Source organism: Argiope bruennichi, chromosome X2, assembly GCF_947563725.1.
Source record: "Argiope bruennichi chromosome X2, qqArgBrue1.1, whole genome shotgun sequence".
In the NCBI taxonomy this organism is placed as follows: domain Eukaryota; kingdom Metazoa; phylum Arthropoda; class Arachnida; order Araneae; family Araneidae; genus Argiope; species Argiope bruennichi.
In genome coordinates this window covers 1656274-1676201 of record NC_079163.1, presented here as the reverse complement: position 1 = coordinate 1676201, position 19928 = coordinate 1656274, and the positions used below count along the sequence as shown (strand labels likewise).

The window sequence follows — 19928 nt, the reverse complement described above, 5'->3', positions numbered from 1 at the left end:
AAATTACCACTTTCAATTTCTCAAGAACTTCATCCAATTCAGGCGGCAAATTATCAGGCAATTTAGGAGCTTCTATACTTTCTATAGGTATTTTAGCTTCTTCACCGTCACTACTTCCTGTTACAGGGCCAACAGAAGTATTACTACCGCCATCTTCTGCTGCAGCCTTAATAACAGATTCAATAGCTTCAGATATAGAAGAAGGGTGTCCTGGAACTTCAGAAACATCAGTCTCGTTATCATCAATTTCTTCAGTTTCATACTCTCTATCAACCTTAATGGGATCTAACTGCATTTGTTGCAAACCTTCTTCTTGCATACGTTGCAAATTAGCCTTGTGCTGCTGCAACATATCAGCAACAGTAGGCTGTGCTTTCTTTTTAGGTTTTAAGGCACTGAAAATAAAAGAAAAGTACAAACACTTTAGTTCTATACACTTTTCTTGAATTAGAAAAATAAAAAAATGTAAGATTAAAATATATCTTCCTTAATTCAATTACCATGGAACAATATAAAGTTTGATAATATTAACAAAAAAATTCCTATACAAATCACAAATATCTAAAAATAAAGGATAACAGATTAAAAATGAAGAGTGATGCAAATTTTATTTACATTTGATAAATTTTTACTTAACAAAACTTGAACTATTAAAATATATGTTAATAACGTTTAAAAAATGCAAAAATCTAAAATTAATGTGCTCTTTATTTAAAAATTCAAATAATTTTATGACTTTTCTCTTTTTAGGTCAAATAGTCCAGAAAAATTATGCATTTTGGTGTCCAAAAGATAGGATAGTTTTGATTTTATTACATTTTTAATATTGTGCTTTCGATATGCAACTATGCGCCACTTGGCGTAAAAAAACATTTCCTATGCTTTTGTAAATACCTCCAAAAGGTCTAGTCCAACAGTGAAAGGTATTAATTACAAATGTAAACTGGAATAAATTTTTTAAGTTCCCATTCAAAAATAGCTCTAAAGCCTAGACTTAAAAAAATCATGAATTTCTTTTTTTTAGTGTGTTTTTCTTTAGTTTGTGATGCTTATCTCCTAAAGTAAGATGCTTATAGAAAATTTCATAAGGAGTAAATTTAAAAAATGAGTAAATATGCTACGAATAAAGAACAACAGGGCGTTTATATGATCAACATTTCAAGATATACAATTGTTCAAGGAAATTCTTCCAAAAATTAACGACACAAACTTACTCGTTCTATATTAAATTTATTTTGCAAATGTATTCATTAATCATCACAAATTTTCATATCGTAATAAAATCGCACAAAAATATTCTTTAAATCACATACTTTTTATTTAAAAAAATAAAACCAGAAGAGTAATTATGAGACAAACAAAATACATTATTTACATTTTTCCTTTTCGATCTGTTCCTGTTATATCATCCGCCAGCACTGCTTCCATCAACAGAATCAATTCTGTTTGATGAGAATGCTAAAAAAAAATAATAGCCTTATTTCTCACCTCCTCTTCACTAAACAGTGACAAAGAGAAAAGGGGAAGTACTAGTTGGATTGTGAAAAGCACTTTCAAAGTCTTCATTTGACTATTTGGCTATACAATTTTTTTGGAAGACGATTAAATGACTCAGTAATTTTTTCTTCTTCCTAATTTAAGCACATCTGTTAATAGAAGCAAATGTTATCACTCTATCTTAACATCTGAATCTAACATTGCCTCAACCAAATTCGCGACATAGATGGCAATTAATATCTGACGTTTCCGTTAGAATGTTACTTATTGCCACTGGAAAATCATTTTGAAGAATAAAATGCATAGAGGAGGCCACACCACATGCTGTTAGGCAGTCATTGAATATTATTCAGCTTCATCACAGCCATTATGAAAGTGAATCATTCCAAGGATTCGTCGCATAAATCCATAAACTTGAAAGAAACCATCAGAGCTTATTATCACCTTCAAGAAGATTTGTTCTATGGTCAGATTAAACCAAATACAATTGATTGTAAAATATCTCTTGAATTTCTTGTATTCTGTCTTCCAAATTTAGTAAATCTTGCAATTGGCTTGGTAAGATGGGTGCATTTGGCTATGAAAAAATAACAAGCTGCGGGGAAGAGGGGAAAAAAGTCAACATCTGTTCAAGATACCAGTTTCCCAATTTTCAGCTGCAATAATTTTTTTATTATTATTAAAGTAATATGTGAAAATACTTTAACAGCATCTCAGCTCCAGATCCAGGGTGTTCCGATTAGTTTAACTTCACTTTCATCTGCTTTGAGAAGAAGTGTTTCAATACTCATAAGTATATTTTCGATCATAATTCTTTTAAGAACGTATTTTTAACACTAATTTTATTATTTTATAATGAGAAAACTTAAAATCATTATGATAATGAATATGAAGTAGAAAATAAATACAGAGTCACTTTGTATTTATTTTGGACATACTTTTCAACTCTTCCTTCTCGCAACTGTATATCTTGAAATATTGATAGTTTAAACAGCTAATTATACATTACTTAAGGAATATTTACCCACCTATAAAACAATTCCATATATATGTATTTGCTGTAGTTTAAGAGATATTCAGCAAAAACCGATGAAACACTCACAATTTTGGAAACTTTTGTGAAATTCACACTTATTTTCAAGAAAACTACAGAATTAATTTTCAACTCAAACCACTGAATAATTTAAATCTCTAACTTAAATTTTTCTGTAAAACCAGAGGTTCAGGAAATATTTTTTTTAAAAAAAATAGAAGATGTAAAATGGATATTTTTTTCAATACTTCATATACGAAGGCACGTCAAGGACGAAAACTTGGAATTTAAAGTACAAATTCAACACTAATAACATGTGAAGAAAAAAAAGATCAAAACAGCCATAATTTTGCAGAACAAACCTTTTTATAATGAAGGTTTACTCAACTAAAAATATAGTTGATCATTTTGTGAATAATTACAGTATTCAAAATTAATAAAAAAAATCATGAAATAATTCAAAGCTGATTAGAGGAAGGAAAATGGTTGCATTTGAAACATGATTACGGATTACGTTACATGAAGTTTAAAAACAAGCATGCGATATAAATGCATATGAAGAAAAAATAACTTCGGAAAACATTATGATAATAAATTAACATCAAACCTCAGAGCTTCATTTAATGGCTTCCGACCACGGCGTTTTTGATTTTCCTCAAATCCTACCCTTCGTTTCTTCTTTTCTTTATCTGTGCCTTGTTTTATTCTCTGAAAATAAAGATTTCTCAAAAACAAAATCACTCGAAGCTAGAATACATGTAAAAATACAGTGATATTCGGATTAGAACTTGCCACGGAATTCTTCCAGCAAATTCATTTTACAACAAGTAATTCAGAAAAAAAATAACTGCTGATTTGACATCAATTTCATAATCATGTGATTATATAATCCAAAAAAAAAATTTAAAATTATTAACTTTATTCCAAATTCTGATGGCAGCCATTATTCTGTTAAGAATGCACTACATTTTACGTTTGTAGAAATGTGTTTAAACTGTTATTGAGATTTTTAACTGTTAATGTTAATGTGTTACTGAGAACTAGCGAGCCCTATATTTATGAAATAAAAACTAGATACCAAAAAAAATAGCCTTTATTATGCCTTATACATATTTAATCACAATTTGTAAACCAAATAGCGAAAAATATTTAATATATAAAAAAAAGACAAATATCCAATTTTCGACGACATATTACCTCAATACCTCAATACAGAATGTATTCCTTCGCTTAATATTTTAAGGGTGTAAAGAAGTCAATGTACTATGTAGAAAAACTTTCAAAACTGAAATTGTCTTCCTATTGAACTTATAATTTTTCAAAAATCTGAAATTTTTTTAAAAAATTCAATTTTCCAAAATCTGCATAGAAAAACTTTCTTGTGTATTATATTGTAGTATGAATTTCATGTTTTAGATTTATTTACAAGCTAAGTAAGAGGACCTTAAAAAAATCACATTCTCAGCATGAAACAGTAGTATATTAATTAGGCTTAATATGCTTATTCAACAAAGTATATGCATGTTCAGATTTGTTAAACACATATGTGATTCATAGATTACAACAAACCTTGCAAGTAGACTTGTCTGCAGTTGTAATTCATAGCCAAGAAAAGCCTCAACAAACATGGTTTAGCCACAACATTACAGGTTACCTCGACAATACAGAAAAAGCAAATATTGATCCCATCACCAAAGAATGATGCAGCTCATGTTTGTACAAGTTTCAGGATAACTATTCCTAAACTCCACCAACCATGAACAGAAGATTCATTTATTTTTTAACTGGGAGTACACCAATTGTATCATCACATATTTTTTGCAAACAAAATAAAAAATTAAAGTTGCTTGATGGATTAGTATGTACTTAAATGTTTATTTTGCACTGTATTGACATACATATATATTTTTTTTCATTATCAACAGAATTATTATTAAACAGAAGTGTAAGACACTATATAAAAACGGACATGGCTGGAGATTCTGTGATATATGAATTGACTAACAGCAATTCCTTCATACCATTGTCTTGAAATAAAACATGAAATGATTCAATAATTAATAAAAAAAGGAAAAAAGACTAACAATGCATATTGATAAAAAATTTAACGACATATACAATATGCTTGAATTAAATCATAACAACATGAACATACATTTTAAAACAATGCATTTAAACTGCAACATAAATTTTAAAATGTGCAGAGAATAATTTTTTCTAAGTTATCGGGAATTTCTTGATCGTAAAAAAAGTATGTACACTAAATATATTACATTTATAATACACAGCACAAATGTAAGCCTCATATTCTTTCTGAAATAATTTCCATGGCACAATTAACAATATTAAGGACAAATTTTTGGCCCCATTAGTCTATTAATCCTTCGAACCAAACGACTCCACATGCGTTTGCATTGCATTTTCGTCTGGGCCGAACGACGGGCTTTTGGGAAGGAAATGTTTTCTATTAGATGGCATTACTAATTCGCGATTTTATCAAAAGATTGGTCCCATATATTAGAATTTCTCTCTCCGAGATCAGATTGGGATAAGTACTTGTGAAACATCAGATTTCCACAAATATTAAAAAAAACACGCGTTTAATAATGTAAAGTAAGTACTTATTTCGAAGTGGTTGTTACAATTTATACTCTCATTTGGGATAGGACGTTATTCTATCAAGGGTTTATTAGTTTCATTTGCGCAGTTATGACTACAAGACTATGCATGATCTATATATAGATTTTTCCGATGACAGTCACAAAATATTAAATGATTTATAAGAAAGCAGATGATTAAAAACTTAGAAGATGCATAGATGCAAGATAAAAAATGAAACACTGCCTATGAATATAAATTGCAATGAACGTATGAGTGTAAACTGTAATGATTGTATAAGTGCAATGACGGTCTCTACACTGATCAGTGTTTAGAGGGATTTGACATGGCTTTGAAGCATTAATTATAATTTTTATGAAGTATTTTAAAATACCAATTGTAAATATTTGTTTTTCTAATTTTTATTATTCTGAACCAATCTTGTTAAGAAGTACAATCGATCATAATAAAACACTTTATATATTTCTTATTCTTTTAGTGTTAAATATCAAATATCTTAACTTTTTTAAATCTTGGTTGAAGCTATATCTATTGTCACATATTTTAAAAACTGTTTCATTTCTGTGCAAAAGAGTACATTTTATGAAGTTTTATGTACATATTTTATGAAAAATAATGCGAATTACGCTTAGCGGAAGAAAATGCTCCGACAAGTACAGACAGTCGGCGTTTGCTTGGTCCCATCCTAAGGCAGCAATTCCTTCCGCGTGCATCCGATCCGAAGGGTTAAATCTAGAGTTTACTATATTTTAATTAAATAAAGAAAAACAAAAAGAAAGTGCTTCCCGTCATATTTCTGCAATGATACAGTTTGAAAGAAATTAAACACACAAACAGGTGACTGGGATCAAAGTTCCATGAAAAATACAGCTGAAAAAAATCAGCACAAATTATCAAGCAATGAAATTCTGCACTGACAGCGATAAATCTAAACAGATTTATTGAATATTTCTCTGAACATTTCTGAAGATCTAATTCCCTTTGAGTTAATTTATTTATTCTCAAAAGCTTCTTTTTCATCGTGCATTCACTCTGAAATTTATATATTTTTTCTGCGAATCAAACGGAATTGCACCATTAAAAAAGACAATACTTAAATTGTTTTAAATAAATTCCACTAATTTTGAAATTTACTGGAATTCAAAATTCCTTGCAACAGCCTTTATGGTAATTAACCATGAAAAAGTTTACACAATATATAACCACAAAATAATTGTCTACATTCCAAAATTGATTTATATAATTTTAGCGCGAATAATATGTTACATTTAGTCTCAACACTTTTTTTAAAGTTAAAAAAAAAAAAAAAAAATTGAAAAATCCCAATAATGTAGCATTTTGATTTTTATTATCCTCTTTTAAAATCCTGCAATTTTTGTACTAACCTATCCTTCTTTTAACTTTATTCCAAGATATTTTAGCTTGCTTGTCTTTAAAATTATTGTGAAGACTTCATATGTCACTTTTCACACCATTTTTTCAAAAAACATTTTATTGTGTATGTTGCTATGATATAAAATTAATAAAGGAAAACTAAAACGAATGTTTAAAATAAATAGAAATAATGGTAAACAGAAAGAGATAGGACCCAAACCTTTCATTACAAAATGAGGAATCACTTGCTTTTCTTCCAGAAATATACCAAACTTACATTTCTACTGCTATAATCTCAGACAGAAGAGAGAGGGGAGGAAAGAATTCTAAATACAATAAAACTATTTTCATTCTGAAAATAAAAATTTTTATTATAATGAATAAGGAATATTGGCACTTTAAAACAATTTTTGTTTCAAATTCACCAGTTACTTTCCAAATACAGTAGGATTATTTAACCGTAACTAACGATATGCCATGCAAATTTTTCTGCATTCCCTAGTTCTTAAAAATTAGTCGTATTAATTCAATTTACTTAATGCATTTGACATGAGTATGTGTGAAGTTTTACGCGATTCTAAAATATGGAAAACATTCCATTGGAATTTTCAGGGAAGGCGAAAGCCATAAGTGCATATATGGCATGCTGTGTTTCAGAAAATTGCCTCAATAAATAGTCAGCCATGAAGTAACAAAGGTTTTTAAGTACCATAAAAATAAATTTTTGGTTAAATTCGCTCTTACTTTCGCCGGGTTTAGTTGCGATCTATTTAAGCAACTTAAAATTTATAATAAAGAAACAAAAAATAAATAACAGTTGACCAATTAACAAAAAGGAAGAAAAGATTCACAATAATTTATTTATTCCTGGCAAGTCACTAACCTTTGTTACATGCAAACAAACAAAATTAAGACCTCGATAATACAGAATTTTATGAGCCAAGAAATTCCCAATAAAACTGATTCCACATGATCGATTTAAGGGTTTTTTTCAACTAATTAAATAGAAAAGCATGGTCTAATGAAAAGAGTCAGTGCTTTGAAAACGAAATTGGAGACGGTTTTAAATGTTATTTGATCAACATATTTCCACTTCACTAATCAGCGATGAAGTACAAGATCCGATCAAGAAATTGAAAAAAAAAAAAATGTAAAAACATATCTGCTAAAGAAACAAAAGCAAAAATGCTCAGCCTTCCTCCAAAATTAAGGAATAGAGAGAAAGTATATAAAAAGTTTAACATTAATAAATATATATATCAATTTAGTACACTTAGAAAAGAACACCTACTTTTATCTGAAAATAAGAAAAAGTAAAACTGATTCAGAAATAATAATTTTAAAAAATGTTAATTTTATGAAGATAACAAATACATAGGAAACAAAATTAATCGATTCACAATATAATTTATTTCATAGCATATATTTCAACCGATGTACTCTCATTTCATGCTAACCATTCGATTTTTATGATTTTTAATGTCTCGATATAAATCTCAAATATGAAATTTATGCAGCAGCGTAATATGCAACAGATTATATATATTAAAATCAGATTTTTAAACTGTTTTCTAACAAATGTATATTAGGCACAAAAATCTGGATTTTTAAAAAAATATAATCTTCGGATTTTGAAACATTGTATCTTGAAATGAAAGCAAGTCTCAAAATTGAGTTTATATAGACTGTTAGACACCTTTAAAAAAATCAAGACGGAAAATACATTCCTTCTTGAGGTAATATACTTTCAAACACTAAAAATTTGTCATTTTTGATGTCAAGTGTTTAGGCAGATTTTTATTATTTAGGATTCAAATTTTAAATAAATATGAATTATAAATGGCAAAATTGTTTCTTCTTGAATAATCTGATTTTGTTTCATGAATAAAGGGTTCACCAGTTCTGAGTAAAGTAACACCCCTACAAATGTAAAATAAGCCCTTGCTTAACACAAAAATGGCTGCCATTAGAAAATTAGGGGGAAATATAAATTGATAATTATTATTGCTTTTTGAATTCAATAATCAAATAGAAATCCCGAAATAAAAAATCATTTGATTATAAAATAGTTAAAATATATGCATTGGATTAATTGCCTAACATTTCTATATCATAAACATAAAATGCATGAATATTTTCTTCCAGTATCACAATACAATTACAATAAGATACAAATAAGATTATTTAGAAACAAGAGAATCCAACATATAAAATATTCAAAAATGTTTATAGTTTGAATTTCCTTGAAATAATTTTTCAGTGGATTTCATCACTTCATTTTATTTTGTTTTTAACCTCATTTTTATAATTAATTTTAATATATGTCCCATATTTAACAGGGTAGGAATGATAGTTTCGCCATATCACACAGATTTTCATAAGATTTTTGCCTTAAAATCTACTTAATCATTAAAAGAATAAAATTTTCAATCTTAACTTCTGTGAAATCTTCCATTTACATATCTTGTAATCAAAATATCACTATTAGAGATTCCTCACGCATTTTTCATATTACATTTATAACACAAATGTAAAACCAAATTACTTATTACTTTGAATCCCCATCCTCAAACACACGGGTGGCTTCTATAATATGTCTTCGAGCCAAAACTAATTTGTTAAAATTTAAAACTTTCTACCCAATACTTTTTTTGTAAACCTTTTTGAAAGATAATAAAACTAATTAATATTCAGGTTGGTCATAAAATAATTCGCCGTTATATTAACCTCAAGTGGTCAATTTGCTCGATCGATGGAGATGAGATTTCAGATATAGTTATTGATGTTATGAGCTCGGGATTCTGTGAAATGCAACAAAGTGGCATTCATGATTACGATTATAGGTACAGAAACTCAATATTTTCGAACAGTAACGCCCACTTTTCCCACCACAAAAAGTTCAACGCATGCGGAAATCCTAAAAGAATATTGGAACAGAGAGCTCAATAAAAATACGATCTGGTTCAAGGGATACGCCCCACCATAAAAAAAAAATACGATCTGGTTCAAGGGATATTTCAAATCTAGAGTGTACATGATCAATATGTAAACTTTGCGAAAATTTTATCAAATATGAGTTTGCAAACATCTCTCTTGCTATGTTACGTTCGATTTATTGTTTACAGTCCCGGTATGCAATGTCGAATTGCCGATTATGGAACTCATAAGAAAAATCGCTTATCCGAATAAAATTTTCCATTTCTCCGATCTGTGCTGTCATCAGTGATCGGCGTCTTGCCTCTACCATATGCAAATTTTCTCCGTGTTCACCCAATCGTGTTTTTTCTTTTACTGAGGGGAGGGGCAGCCAGAGCTCTTCTTTGTGTGTGCATGTGTAACGCGTCTGTTTTTTAAAATTCATATAACATTCCAACGTTCATTAGGGATTTTGCATGCACTGCACATTTTGCGAAAGGAAAAGACGGGCATTGCCGTTCGAAAATTTCTAGTTTTTGTACCTGTAACTATAATCGTGAATGTCACTGTATTATAATTCACAAAATCCCGACGTTAATAACTAAATCCAAAGCTTAATGTCTATATCTTCCCTCTGAAAAACTATATATGAAATCTCATCTCGATCGGTAGCACAGATAGGCCACATAAATTTCAAATAACGGCAACATATTTTTATGGTTACTTTTTTGGGGGGAGGGGGTGGGGGGTAAGGCATTCCATTTAATTATAAAAATATTGATCCTCGTAATCTTAAAAAATTTCGTGATCCTTTGAACTACTTTTTTTCTTTATAACTTGTTGAAAATAACGAAGTAAATACATTATATGATTTCTTTAATCCAATTTATGTAATAAAGTAGATTTGATAAATTTGAGTAGAAGGTGCATGCGTTCTTTTCTGTTAAACCGAGAACATACAACATGCATTAAGTTCGATCATGTATATTTATTACTTTTATACAAATAGTGATAAGTGTTTAGCACTTTTTCAGTGAATTAATAGTTTAGATAAGGGCAATACAAATAACGGTAGAAAATTTTATAAAGTATTTACCTTCTTCCTTGGTTTATTTTCATAATTACATTCTGATTCAGACAAATTTCTGAATTCTAAGTCTCCTTTGTTTATGTAAAACCCTCCATATTCAGTTGTAAGGGTAGACGGCACCAGTTCATCATACTAAAGAAAAGAAACAATTTTTACATATCATACTAACATTTATTTTGTAGAATCGTTTAAAAAAAATAACGTACATTGATTATATGTTTGTTAAATTTAAAGAATACTGGGGGGAAAAAAGCCCAAATCCATACCGACATGAAAATGTTTATTCATTTCTACGGCTTTATTTCTTCAGTGTAAACAAGCACATACAACAGTAGAGATATGAATCTAAAATTGCCATAAGCCATGTATCCTTGTTGGTCATGCGTCTTCACAAAATCCACAATTTTTAATTATTATATCACGTCAGAAGATACTTGGTAGTAATTAAAGATAACATATTAAAAATATTTCACATCTACATGAGACACTAACGCTTTCTATTTAAAATTAGCACTAGTTAATTTGGTTTCAAAAATTTTTAATCCATATATTTTATATGCTTTGCCATAACTAATAAGCATTAAATAATAACCCTACAGTGCATTATGTAGATATTTGGTAGTGCATCTTTATTTCCATTTATAAGCTTCACATGATTGTTGCAAAGGGTAATAAGTATCTGATTATTATATATATTACTGTTTTTGGATAAACATTTGTAGAAAAGACCTATATATGGCTATAGCGATATTAGATTTAAACCGCAATTTCGGAAATATACCAAAATGGTTGTTGTATGAATAGTCCTAAAATTAAAAATACTCTCAAAATATTTATTTTGCACAGTTAAAAAATATATCGGTAAAAAAGGACTATATTTATCGCAGAACTGCTAAAATAAGATTTGTGTCATTGAGATAATGTTTAATTCATAATGCAGCCTATTTGGCACATTTTAATTCTATTTAATAATTTCCCTATATTATATTCTGCTATTCAAAACATATATTGTTTTGGTAAAAAATAAATCATGCTTATTATTCATTAAAAGGCAATTAAAGGCCTCATTAATTCATTAAAAAAACACTGAAAAATGCAATAATTATGTTCCAGCAAAAACATTTCCATTAAACTCACAAGCTTTCCAAAACATACTTAAAATCGATCCAATCATGAGAAATATGCAAGCCAAATGACAAAACAAAGAAGATATGACACATAATGTTGTAAAATTCCTATCATTTTAATTTCTATATTTCTGATATAGTATTTGGCAAAATATTTTTCATTTAATTTCATATTGTTAAATTGAAAGCCGTTATATTGTTGCCATCGTTTAAGACATTGAGCTGTAGACTTCTTCCATCATATTATACATAATTTAAGTGAAACTCTTATATCGCTAAAAAAATCTAATCAAGTTTGGCATTGAGTGGTCATCTCTTCTTTCATCATTAACAAATTATAAGCACGAAGTTCCAGGATTGAGAAAATGGCCGATAGAAAGATATTGTTAATCGCCAATTCTCCTGTAGCTGATCGCCGAAACAGAAAGGGTGAAGAAAGGCAAAATGGCGGAAGACTGCAAGATGCTGAAGTTGAAAGGCAAAAATTATCACTCCTAGACGATACGAGTTCATGATTCTCCTGTGCAGATGCGATACTGCGAAATCACAGATACAGAATACGGGATTGAGATGAACTATCCTGATCAAAGAAAAAAAAAACGATGAGACTTTAAAATTGATATTTCTCATCGTAAGTGATACGTTCTTTGGCGACATGGAAATACAGTTCGGGACGAAAATGCACTGAAAGAAATGCATACGAAATTTGGATTCTTGAATATCCTACAGCTAATGAAGGATTTCTTCACAGTCATCATAAAACCCAACGAATCGATGAAATCTTAATTGGGAAGATTGATAGGCATTCATAAGAAACTAGTTGACGGTGGCTATCACCAACAGAAAAGTAGAACTTGCCTTGTTGATTGGACTACCGAAATCATACGAAGCTCTTATCATTGGAAAGAATAAAACAAACTTATCAATAGCATAAGGAAATCGAGACTATTCATGGAGGAAAGCAGCATGTCAAGAACTGAAAAAGAAGATGCAGCTCGAAAGGAAAGGCATTTTACAGATGATTAAATGCTTCAGCTGCGGTGAATGGGGCTGGGTTGCCGCGATGAAAGTACTATTTGACAACGGATTGTAAAACTCTCTGCACTTTTGCGCATGCGTTAGGTTGGGTTTAATTCGACAAAATAGGGCTGAAAGGAAAGATGAAAGGAGATGTTTACATTTAACAATGAAGACTCGCGGTTTTATGAGACGTAAACATTATAGATAATTAGTAATACAGAAGGAAAAAGGTACTAATGCACAGTAAAATATTACAGAACAATTTTTATTTAATGTAAGGGGCCTAAACATTAAATTAGAAAGAATAAATAAAAAATTTCTGTTCTTAAAATTTGGTAATTACTTTTTTTACAAAAGAATAATTATCTTTTTTATATTAAAATTCTTCTTTTTTATATGTTATTAAATTTTTGCGACAATATATTAATTCCCCGTTTTCTGCTTCTTGGTCACAATATTTAATGATATTATCTAAAATTTTCTTCGTACCACTCCTGAAAGCTTTTTTTATCACTTGAACTAGCCATATCAATATGAAATTTTGAGTTAAAATAAAATGCGGTCAGAAATAACACAACACTCACATACACGTGAAACAATATTGAACTTAAAAAGTATCTAATGGGGGAAATCCAAGGTCAAAGGTGAATACCGGAAATGCGCTCAACGTTCCACGTCTCACCCCTAATGAGATGGAATCGTCGAAATGAGGTCGTCTCAGAATCCGTTAACGAACAGTAACTATCCGTTAACTATGGGCCTAGAACAGCCGAGAAGAGAGAAAAACTAAACGATCGTTGCTTTTCGCTTACTCTGTTGTTTACATTCCTTCTCAAGCCGTTGTTCTAAAACAATAATGTTTACTTATTTTATAATTTTAATGATTTAATTATTTTACACAGATTTCAACATAGTAGAAAGATAAAATGATAAGTAATAATTTTTCCCCCAAAATCAATTTGAAGCACTTACATTTACAGAAAAAGTTAATTGTACAAAATAATTTAAAGATTATTTACTTAATAAGAATTCTCCAGGCAAATATAAAGGCAGTTTTTCAAAACGTTTTACAAAGATTAAATATTTTTAAATTTGTAAAAAACGCACAATGTTAACAATGTCTTCATTCGAATGTGGCAGTTTTCGCTTATAAATATCAAGTAGATTTCTTTGCTACAAAACTTGTTATATCTAATAATAATTTTTTGGATGAAATATGAATTTTATACAACACTTCGCAAAAGAAACTTCAGTTTATGAAAGGTGTACCCAAAAAGACAAATCTCATATTTTATTGAATGCAACTTCAGTTTGTTATTCGTGTTTTTTTTTTTTTTTTTTTTTTTCCCCTCCCTTCTACATCTTCTCCCTATAGAATTATATTATTGTTTTCATTTTAAAATTTAATTATCCGATTAAGATTTATTTATGAATGATTAATTTTTTATATTAATAAAAAAATTTCATTTTAAAAAACTTATTTTTTAATGTTATATGTTTATAATATAATGTTATATGTTTAAATTAACAAAATATTTCTGAAAGGTGTTTCCCAAGTTATTTATTTATTTTAACCAGGAATTTCATGCCTATTTTTCTATTTATATATCCATTAAATAAATTCCCTCTCACCTCCCTAAAAAAAAGAACAATAAGCCTGCCTTCAGAAAAGTAATATGAACTGAAATGCCATAAAATATCGTTAATGTTAATAATCGCTTTAATTTGTAATTTTAACAATTAATCATTAATAAATATAATGTTTAAGAAGTTACTCTATTAAATAAAATTGAGTTTTCTCTATTAAATACAACTAAGAATTTTGAAGATACATATACTAATTAAAAACGATTGTGTTAATTTTATTTAATAATAGAATAATCCCTTCTATATCAAATACCAATCATATGTATATCAAAAATAATGAAATTTTATTTATGCAATTAATTTTAAAACTTATTTTAAAAGACAGAATACAGTACCATCCTTAACATTCATGCGAATACTAAAGACAATATATTTCTTCTTATAAACAATATTTTCCAAAATATAGGATAGTCGGAATTTTATTCATTTTTTATAAAAATTGATAAACAATTTTCAAATGTCACAGGATAAAAATTTTAACAAAAAATTGATTAAAAAAAAGTTTTTCATAAAAAGTAAAAGAAAATTATAGCAAACAATTTATCCTTAAAATGATAATATAAAATCCGAATTATTTATATCATCAAAATGTGTCTGTCTACTCGCTACAATGAATGGTGTAACGCTAACATAATCTTAGTCTTAACGTGTACATGCAATCCAAAAGTTATAACTCGGAAAACTAATAAAGAGAAACAAAACGTTTTAAGTATTCACATGAATGACAAAGATAAAATATATTATGTTCTGTCTAATCCACTCGTAAACAAGAGATATTTGCACGAATTTTAAATGCTAAAAGAGTCTCAGAATCCCAAACATGCGAGAGGTCAAGTTGGTCTGCTACAGGAAACTGATTGACAAAAGTAGTGAGCGGCCCATTCAGAGTTCTAGGCCCATAAACGATTTTATTGCTTTCTTAGAGGCCTTGAATGGGGCCACCTACTGAAAGCATGAAAAGATTGAAGAAGCATGAAAAGAAAACATGAAACTTGACAAGAATTAGATAAGTACAAACGTATGGCAGAGAATCTCTACAACCGAAGAATAAATGTATCGAGACTGAGAAGTGACAATTATGATGAATACTGAAGAACCGAGTTCAACATATATCTTTTTAAATTTGGAATTTAAAGATAGTAAACAATTCTTGGGTCATCAAAACAAAATGAAGTCTCCCAAAGGTTAAATTAAACCTTAATGAGCACATGATGTTTATTTGTCGAATCTGGGGTTGCCCCAATATTTTGGATATAAGCAGATCTCAATCGCCTATCTTCGTCATAAATGCTCGTTTACTGGAACATTTCAAAACAATCAATGGGAACATTTTAAAACGAACGTGATCAGGCAAGAAAATAAATGCAAACCACACCAGATTCTTCGGATGTAGAACCTGGAGCCATGTGCGCTCATACTAACTACATGCATAGCAAACTGGATTCCAAGGTAAAAGATTGCGACGTGGTTGGATAACATGAGGATGTCGAATGTTACAAGCAATAATCTTCGAGGAAAACATTTTCCTCTTCAAAGAAGGCACACAGCCAATCAGAAGACAATGCCGTGCTTCATATATTGAAGATAAGGAAATAAAGAACAGGATACATTCCCACCTGAATCAGAAATACACAAATATCCTATCCAAACTACCAACAGCATTACGGAAGCGCATAACAAAAGGACAAAACTTGCTGGCCAGTACCTAAGGTATGTTCAAATCACTCCTTCAATGAGCTATAAGATCTACAAATTTCACAGACAATGGGACAGGCAAAAAATAGAAGTGTATATTCAAATACGGGTCCTGAAAATGAAGACGGTGCATTGCTTTCATAAGCAGTCAAATAAGTAGAACTAGAACTAGAACTAGAAAAAACTCCACACTATTTAAAAGATTTTGTCTAATATAATGATAGAGATAGGACGTGTACCAGAAACTGAAGAATGTAAAACTCCAATAACTGTCAGGATACTTTAAATATTTACTGAATTCAAAATGCAGCAAAGGGAAGAAAGAAAAAATTAAGATCTTCAAAATACCAAAACCTGGGAGCTTGCCATCAAACGAGCAGGCATCCAAATGGCTATTTCGCAAGAAGTGGAAGAGAAGAATGCAATTAAAAGAATGCCTGCTAGTGCCACTAAAATTTTCTTTATGACCTAATAGTAGCGTACTTATGCAGGTCCACCTACAACTGCAAAAAGCTACCCTCATCAGAATTTACTTCGACGACCTTTCATTATTAGTAGATCTCAATGAACAAGGAATTTCAAGCGAGAAAGCAAGAAGAAATTTAAAGTCAAGAGACCTTGACCCAGTTAACCTAATCATTTCAATAATAGAAAACAAAGAAAATGATGGATTATACAGGGTTTTGATACTTAAAACCATTCCATTTCCGATTTCTGACAAGTGATATGAGAATATCTCAGCTAATCAATTGTTTTGTAGTTAAGCACGTATGCTTGTATTTAATTACAGCGTTTTTACGCGTCTTCACAAAGTAGAGCATTTCAGGCAAGCGTTAACTTCATCTGCTGGTGTCAATCAAGGAAATAAGTAATATTTGACTGAAATCTTATGTAAACAATATTAATGCGCTCCCAAATTTCCTTATGTTTCTACGCAGATTTTGCAATGATAGATCAAGAGCTTCGAACGAATTTTTTACGTTTTTCTGCATTATACCATGCAAATTTGAATTTCTGCAACAATTTTCTCGTGACGAATTCATTAGAAATGTTGCACGTGGAAATTTCAATGAATTTTATGTTCAATGGCAATTTCACAGTGGAATGAGTAATTCTTCCAATTGGCAGTCTTTCCGACATTCTGGTAGCAATGTCGTAGATATCCCGGAAGCAAAAAATAAGGCTATAACTTTGGGATGGAATTCTACCAGAATCAATCTAATAGGAATGATTATTAATTAATCCTAGCGTACCTAAAAAGATTTCTCCAACGCCTTTATTTACAGTTTCTATTATTTAATAATAATTGCCTTTTTGCTGAAGCTGTAGTTTAGAAATACTCAATTGTACATAAAATAAAAGATCGCCGATGTCGTAATTTTGTTCACGACTCAATTCTACACATAAAAAGCAGCAGCAGACCGATTCAATGATGGCATTCCCAATTTAATGAGAACTTTGTTCGTGATTTCTAAACAGAAATCTTTACTCATTATCAACGCTTCGTTGCAGATATCTGCTCTGAAATCAATTGGTCATACTTGAATTTTTCTTGCGCATTCGACGGAAAAATCTCTTTAGGCACGTGTTGCTCATGTTTCTACCATTCTGTAGGAAATGAGGGTGAGCAGGCGGTCAACATAATTGCAAACAATCAACGAATTTTATTTCAATTTGACCTTTCGAACAAGTCATTAATGCATATATCCCAGTGTCGGTCATTTTCCAGCAAATTCAGAGTTAGACATTCACTACGGAAACTGGCACTGTAACGCCATTGACAATTCTCTATTAATGGAAAGATGTTGGACTGGGCATATTTATTAACAGCATGCGTAGAAACACTCATCTTAATCAGGAAGCAAGATGTACAATCTGCATATAGTTATTTTTTACGATATGAAAGATTGCCCGCCGACTCTCTTTTCTCGTTTGTGTCGTAGTACAGGCGAATATGGAACAACTCACACATTATCTACTTCAATAAAACTATTTCGCATTTTTTATGGTTGCTAATTTACCGCCATCTCTTGCTGATCTTCTGGATCCATGGAAAAGATACCCATGGTTTCCTGTAAATGTGTTGGATACTAATGCTTGAGAGATGCTTAGAACATTTCGAGTTTCTCATGCATGGTGAAATTTGATTCAGTGTACCTCAAGGAATATGTATCTTATTTTTCATCTTAACTTAATACAATGCTTTATCGATGCCGGCATCGGGCGTTCAGCGCATATTACATAGTTTATTTCGTTTGAAGTGATTTTGTTATATCGCCACAATTGCATATGCGCTTGTAGGAATCCTTTCTTTTGCCATTTCACTGAGTGCTCGAAATGAACGCTATGATAAAACAGACAGCTCAAATCCATCAAAATGTCACGCGAAATAATTCAATCAAAATGAAAATCAAAATTTATTAAAATTCAATTTAATAATACAGTTGAAAACATTAAAGGGGAATCGTAAAAATTGATTTAGTGTCTTGCTTTTGCCCCCACCAGATGGCGCTGTTTTATATGGTGCCATCTATTGGAGTCCATTACTAAAATCAGAATGCTTTTATCTGTTACGGGTGTGATATCTACGTTGCAATTATATAACCCCCCCCACCTGTATTCAAACGTAACGTTGTGTCAAAATTTCAAAGCAAATGGTGAAGTCCCTCCGGAGATTACCGATTTCGAGCAAACGAACATTTACATTTTTATTTACATAGATTCAAGGAAAATAAAACTCAATAGATGAAACATTCAATTAAACATTTTTATTAATGTTCAATAGCGTGTTTACTTTATTACATAACACTTATAAATGCTTAAGGAAACAGCATTAAGGCACTTGTTATGTTCATCTTCAATTCATTAACTAAAAGTGGGTTTCGAGATCCCATATAAGCACCCTTAATGTTAGGTGCCAAATAGGTGCAAATTTACTCTAACAAGATGCTACTAGAAAATAATTTCACACTAAATATAGGATGTTGACTTACACACACACATTTTAGGCAAAATTCATTAAAAAAATTTAATTTCATAAAATTCACTTAGATTTACTTTTGATCATTGCTTGGCAGACAGAAGGAAAAAAATGCAAGACACAGACACAAATAAATAAATCTTTAAACAAATGGTCTAAAAAAAAAAAAGAGTACTATTAGAATATTTTACATTTTAAATTATGCTGATATAGATTCAATTCCTAATATTTCATTTCGTTAATCTCATTTATCTTCTGCCTTGAGTCTGTTTGTATACAGATTTCTGCAGTGTAAAAAATCGTATTCGATTTTCGCCCTTTTTGATTTTAAATCACTTAGCCTATCACAATTTGTTTCTTTTTCTTATTCATTTTGCAATTGCAATCTTCGTTTGTCCATTTTCTAAACATATTTAGAGTGGGTATTTTTTCTGCATATACAAGTACTTTTGCGATTGAAAATTGCATATCACATCACATTTTCTTAACTGCATTAATCATCAGAATCTTAATTACTTCTCACAATTTCTGATAAGACTTTTGAACTTATCAATATTTTGATGGCAGCCTGTCAATTCGTTTTTTAAATATTTCAAACTCCACAAATTCTGCTGAATTGTAAGCCACATTATTCAAAAAGTTGCTCAATTTTATTAAAACAGAAACACATAGATTATCTTGTCGGCGCTTGCAATTCACAAGAATATAAAGGCTTTCATCTAGTTAAAGCATGGCTTATTTGGATATTCTAGAATCTAAACACTCACACTTCTGGCAATGTAATGGTTCTGAAAGAATTCATCCAAAATTTTATGAATGATGACACATACCATGCTCTGACATTCATGTTTCAAATCTATTAATTTATTGGTTATTCACCCCCCCCCTGGAATATTAAGGCTTTTTAACCTTTTATCTCCAAAGAATTTG

The 19928-nt window shown here is 30.1% G+C and overlaps 1 protein-coding gene across 1 annotated transcript in view; it reads right to left on the bottom strand.

The window, feature by feature from the left end:
* The window catches only part of LOC129960042 (ubinuclein-2-like), a 158544-nt gene that overhangs the window by 74469 nt on the left and 64147 nt on the right, over positions 1 to 19928 (bottom strand). Inside the window, exons 4-6 of the mRNA XM_056073059.1 lie at positions 10536 to 10661; positions 3138 to 3238; positions 8 to 395 (exon numbers count right to left, since the gene is read on the bottom strand). Coding sequence (XP_055929034.1) covers positions 8 to 395; positions 3138 to 3238; positions 10536 to 10661 — 615 coding nt within the window. The remainder of the gene's footprint in view (positions 1 to 7; positions 396 to 3137; positions 3239 to 10535; positions 10662 to 19928) is intronic.